The sequence below is a fragment of the Gracilinanus agilis genome, unplaced genomic scaffold, assembly GCF_016433145.1.
Source record: "Gracilinanus agilis isolate LMUSP501 unplaced genomic scaffold, AgileGrace unplaced_scaffold3225, whole genome shotgun sequence".
NCBI classification, from domain to species: Eukaryota; Metazoa; Chordata; class Mammalia; order Didelphimorphia; family Didelphidae; genus Gracilinanus; species Gracilinanus agilis.
The window spans coordinates 1-1,829 of record NW_025364968.1 but is presented as its reverse complement, the minus strand read 5'-3'; the positions used below and the strand labels follow the sequence as shown (position 1 = coordinate 1,829).

At 43.2% G+C, this 1,829-nt stretch overlaps 1 protein-coding gene across 1 annotated transcript; it reads left to right on the top strand.

Moving 5' to 3' along the window:
• Positions 1-410: 410 nt before the first annotated feature.
• LOC123254778 (thyroglobulin-like) lies at positions 411-1,552 on the top strand (the record flags this gene model as incomplete). Its single annotated transcript, XM_044683708.1, has 1 exon — positions 411-1,552. A coding segment is annotated over one exon (1,142 nt), but the record flags the coding sequence as incomplete, so codon positions are not given.
• Positions 1,553-1,829: the final 277 nt, after the last annotated feature.

Here is a 1,829-nt window from a genome sequence, read left to right as displayed (position 1 = left end):
ACTCACAGGCTCTTGAGTTCAAGTATCTCATTTATCATTGTTCATGTGAGGAATCTAAAGCCTTGAGAGATCAAATTAGTTGCCTGAGATCACAGTAAGGAAGAGTCAAGATTTGAACCCAGGCCCTTTGACTCCAAATCCAACCCCCTTTTTACCATGAAATGTTTGTCATGGATGCAGTCAAAATGTAAAAACAATCTTGGTGTTAAATAGAGGAATGCCCCTCTTACTAATTCTCTGGCAAGACATCTTGCAGTTTTCTAAAAGAAAGAACTAAGATTGTTTGGAATAATGGAATAATTGGAATAATGGAATAATTGGAAGATTTCCCAAAAAAGATTTCTTAGGAGTGAAGGTAATGTTGGCCATCCTAAGACTTGTTTTCTCCTCTTCTGTTTGTCCTGGTCTAGGTGCAAAAAGATCTTGTGTCTCGGAGAGGCAGCAGGCTTTGTCCAAACTCTTCTTTGGACCTGGTGGACACTTCAGTCAACACAGTTTATTCTTTGCCCCAGAAGAAAGACAAGAACCTCAGAAAGTCGCTAGGTTTGCCAAGTCCTGTCCTCCTTCTTTCAAAGAACTGTTTGTAGACTCTGGGCTGTTGCTCCCTCTTACTGAAAGGGGAAGTACTACTCAATTCTTCACCTTAGAAACTTTCCTCAGTGAAGCTTTTAGGGTGCTATTCCCCTCCAGGGACCTAGCTCTGCTTGCTCTCCAGTTCACCATGGACCCAAAGCGACTCCAGCAAAACCTTTTTGGAGGGAAATTCTTAGAGAATATAAGCCGGTTTAACTTATCTGGGGCCATTGGTGCCAGGAGTACATTTAACTTTACCCAATTTTTTCAACAAATTGGTCTACAAGGAATCAAGAACAGAGGAGATTTAATTGAACTGACCCAACAGCTATCAGTTGGCCCTGATGAGGTTCTTGCAAATTCAAAGGAAAGGTTGACTCTGAATCAACCAATTGTGGGCAGTTTTGGCCAGAAGGTTAATTTACAGGATAGCCAAAACAAGTTAAAATTTCTCTCCTCTGTTATGGAGCTGCCAGAGTTTCTTCTCTTCTTGAAGAGTGTGATTTCTGTCCCAGAGAATATAGCCAGAAGTCTAGGAGATGTCATAAAAATGGCCCTCGAATCCCGGGCCTGTGAACAGCCATCCAGAGAGCTGTTTGTTCCCACATGCACTGATGAGGGGAATTATGACCAAGTTCAATGCTTTGCTGGAGAGTGCTGGTGTGTGGATCCCCAGGGCAGGGAGCTCCCAGCTTCAAGGATCCGAGGCCAGCGACCCAGGTGTCCCTCTGAATGTGAGAAACAAAGAGAACAGGCACAAGTTTTCATGAGAAGCCTGCCTGCAGGGTCAAGTCTTTCGGTTCCTTCCTGTTCCAGTGATGGAAGTTTCCTCCCAGTTCAGTGCTCTGATTCAGGTTGTTACTGTGTTGATTCTGAGGGTCGAGCCATTCCTGGAACTGAAAAGATGAATGGAGAACCGAAGCAATGTAAGTCACCAGTTTTAATAACTATAGCTTTCTCAAGGCATCATCAACTTTAGAGCTACAAAGAGCCTTAAAGATCCTCTGATATATTTTATAGATGAGGAAAGTAAGGTCCAGAGAAAGAAACTGCCTTTCACTGGGTCCATTGTTAGTAAGAAGCAGGACTAGAATTTCCTTCCTTCCTTTCTTCCTTCTTTCTTTCCTTCCTTCTTCCTTCCTTCCCTTCTTTCTTTCCTTCCCTTCTTTCCTTCCTTCCTTCTTTCCTTGCTTCCCTTCTTTCCTTCCTCTCCTTCTTTCCTTCCTTCTTTCCTTCCTTCCTTCCTTCCTTCCTTC